The sequence below is a fragment of the Syngnathus floridae genome, chromosome 15, assembly GCF_059516105.1.
Source record: "Syngnathus floridae isolate MCC-2025c chromosome 15, RoL_Sflo_1.0, whole genome shotgun sequence".
NCBI classification, from domain to species: Eukaryota; Metazoa; Chordata; class Actinopteri; order Syngnathiformes; family Syngnathidae; genus Syngnathus; species Syngnathus floridae.
Window position 1 is genome coordinate 785,237 of NC_142427.1, and position 2,687 is coordinate 787,923.

A 2,687-nucleotide genomic window follows, 5' to 3' on the forward strand; every position below is an offset into this window, starting at 1 on the left:
TCTGGTAGGCATGGTGGTGGGACGTTGAGGTCAACCGCTTTGGGGTTGGCTGAATCTTTGATCGCAGGATGCCACACACTTGAAGACAGAAGCAGAAAAGCAGAGCTAAATGCAAAATGTACTCACCGGTGACTCCAATTTTTTTCCCCCCTGAAGAAACAGCTGGACGGGTGGCCCCGGCTGGCCAGTGGGACTCTTGTTATTCTGACCCTTTTTAGTGCGCGTTTGGGGCAACAACCGTTTTTTGTGGCGCTCTCTTCTGGTTCAAAAGTGCCCTGCATGTGAATTTGCTTTTCCTGCCTTCTGATTGGATGAGCGCCGGTGTGACGCGGTGCCTCTGTCACCGTGGCGGGGGGTATACGTTGGCATCGGAGCGTCTGCCAACGTCTGAGACCGGCTGGCAGTGTATCGGAGGTGTCGAGTGCGGTGCCGCTGGAGCTCACTCACCAGCTGGTGTTAGGGCCACAGAATGAAGGCCAAGGAGAAGAATAGAAAGAGAAACAGAAACTTCTCCTCCAATTGTTTGATTTGTCTCTTCTGAGCTTCGATGAATTCTTTCAGCTCTTTGTTCCTCTAGGACGGACAAATGGAAAGTGGCATTCAAAAGCCAGTAAGCGTGCAAGTAAGTGCCGGGCTGGCTTTGGGCCCTTACCTGTTGCGCGCTGTGCAGCAGATCCATTCTCTCTTGGAGGATGCAAGCGTCGCGCTCCCTCAACTCGCACATCAGGGCTCGCTTCCATTGGTCCACGGCGCTCCTAAGCTCTTCTCTCTGATCCGCCGTCAGCACGTCATTCACGCCAGCGTGGCTGGCTTTTTCGCCGTCCGTGGCGGGGCAGTCCCGCTGCGGTAGCGCCTCGTACAACATGGCCTCCAGCTCCAGGATCCTCTGGGCCGCAATCCTCGTCCATCAGTGGTCCGGCGGGAGATTTGAGGGCGGCTTACCTTATGAGCCTGGTCCATGGAACACTTCCTGAAGTCCAACTCTTCATCCAGGTAGCCCTTCTGCTTGCAGAACATATCCTAGCACAGCTCAAGGTCAGAATTGTTGGGGCACATTGCCGGAGTTCCCCTTGGCTGATGTCGCGTGTCTGTCTACCTTCTCACTTTCAATGTCCAACATCTTCTGTTGAAGTGCTGACTTGGTCACTTTGATGTATTCTAACCACTGAGGAAAGGCTGCTGTCACATAAGCAGAATGCGAGAGCGTGCGTGGACGTGCGCGTTACCTTCTCGGCTAGGGTGAGAAGGGTCCTGGCGTGAATCACGACCACCTGCTCCTCGTTGGTGAGATTCTGCAAGAGCCCAAAGGCACAGCGTCAACAAGCTTCTTTCAGCGCAAAGCCTTCCAAAAGTCACATTTGAGCCGCCGAGTCTCGTGGAGTGCGAACATAAGGAGTTCGACATACACTTACGGCGTTATAGCCCAGGATGTCCAGCTTCTTCATCAGATCACTGATGACGATGTCCGGGGGAAAGGCGCAAGGAGCAATGTAAGGTGTTCTGGGACCTCGGGTTAAGGTTAGGGTTGCGAGGGACGCCTTACGTACGCTCACGCCCTCGGCCTCGCAGTAGATCTGCAAAGGGCTGAGGCCGTCTGGGAAACGGACTTGCAGAAACTTCAAGACGGGGGAGCGCCACTCCCTCTCCTGAAAGGCAGAGGCATGCATCCGTCCGTCCGTCCGTCCGTCCGTCCGTCACATCTCTGGCCTCAACACGCTTGTGCGAGTCTTCCCACCTCCAGCTCCAGGATGCGGAACTCAAGCAGTTCGTTTTGGTCTCGGATATCCTGGATGTGCTCTTTCAGACGCGCTTCTTCCGCCTCCATCCGCCTGACCTGACATTCTAGAAGAGACAAACGCGTGGACAGCTTTGGAATGTTGTGTCATTTTCATCCACAAATTCTTTGGTTGACTGGAAAATGACATTTGCTTTTCTCCGCATTTTCCCAGCCACATTCGGGGGGGGGGTTGGTCCAGTAATGCCAGACGAATGAGTGACTGAAGAATGTAGCTATTTTGTCTGAGAAAAAGGTGTGCTCATTGATGAGCTTACCTGTCCTTGTTGCTTCAGCGCTGACTCCAGATCTGCTACTCTGCTTTGATAGTGACCCATTTCTACCATCAGCTTTTCTCTGGTCTGAAAGGAGGAGGAGGGAGGCTCCTCCTCCTCCTTTCAGACCAGAGAACACCCGAGGCTGGGTGAGAACGGGGAGGCTGCGACCCGGCCGGGGGTTGCGGGAAGGGGCGCCACCTTGATCTCCTTCTCGGCGTCGTAGTCCCCTTCGCTGGTCTGGGCTAGCAGAGCGTAGGCTCGTTGCAGCGCTTGATATTCTTGCGTCAGCTGGCGGTAGCGAAGCTCCGCCTCTTCATGCACACACCAATGCAACACAGCACTAGTACCAGAATCAGTCAGACCGGCGACAAAGCACCCGCGACGCAAAGACGAGTCCGATTCCAGGCTGAAGAGGAATGTTTGGTGCCAATACGCTGGCAGAAATGGCGGGCTACCTCTTCGGGTTCCGTGTCGGGGGTTCTGTCGGTGTGAAAAGACAAGGACGATCCGTCCGAGTCCACCAACACGTCTTCGTCGTAGCCGTAAAATGTTTCGATGACCTGCGGGCGCGGAAGCAAACATCTCTCTGAACAAACTGAAGCGACACCTCACGATGAATCGACGAGAGGAACGAT

At 54.7% G+C, this 2,687-nt stretch overlaps 1 protein-coding gene across 1 annotated transcript; it reads right to left on the reverse strand.

Moving 5' to 3' along the window:
* Positions 1–658: 658 nt before the first annotated feature.
* On the reverse strand, positions 659–1,917 carry LOC148385827 (janus kinase and microtubule-interacting protein 3-like). Its single transcript, XM_088399390.1, has 4 exons — positions 1,413–1,917; positions 1,227–1,292; positions 1,097–1,165; positions 659–1,020 (listed from the first exon to the last, which is right to left on the reverse strand). Exons 1-4 carry the CDS (start codon positions 1,665–1,667, stop codon positions 793–795), a joined length of 618 nt encoding a protein of 205 aa, XP_088255516.1. The 5' UTR covers positions 1,668–1,917; the 3' UTR covers positions 659–792.
* Between the last annotated feature and the right edge of the window lie 770 nt (positions 1,918–2,687).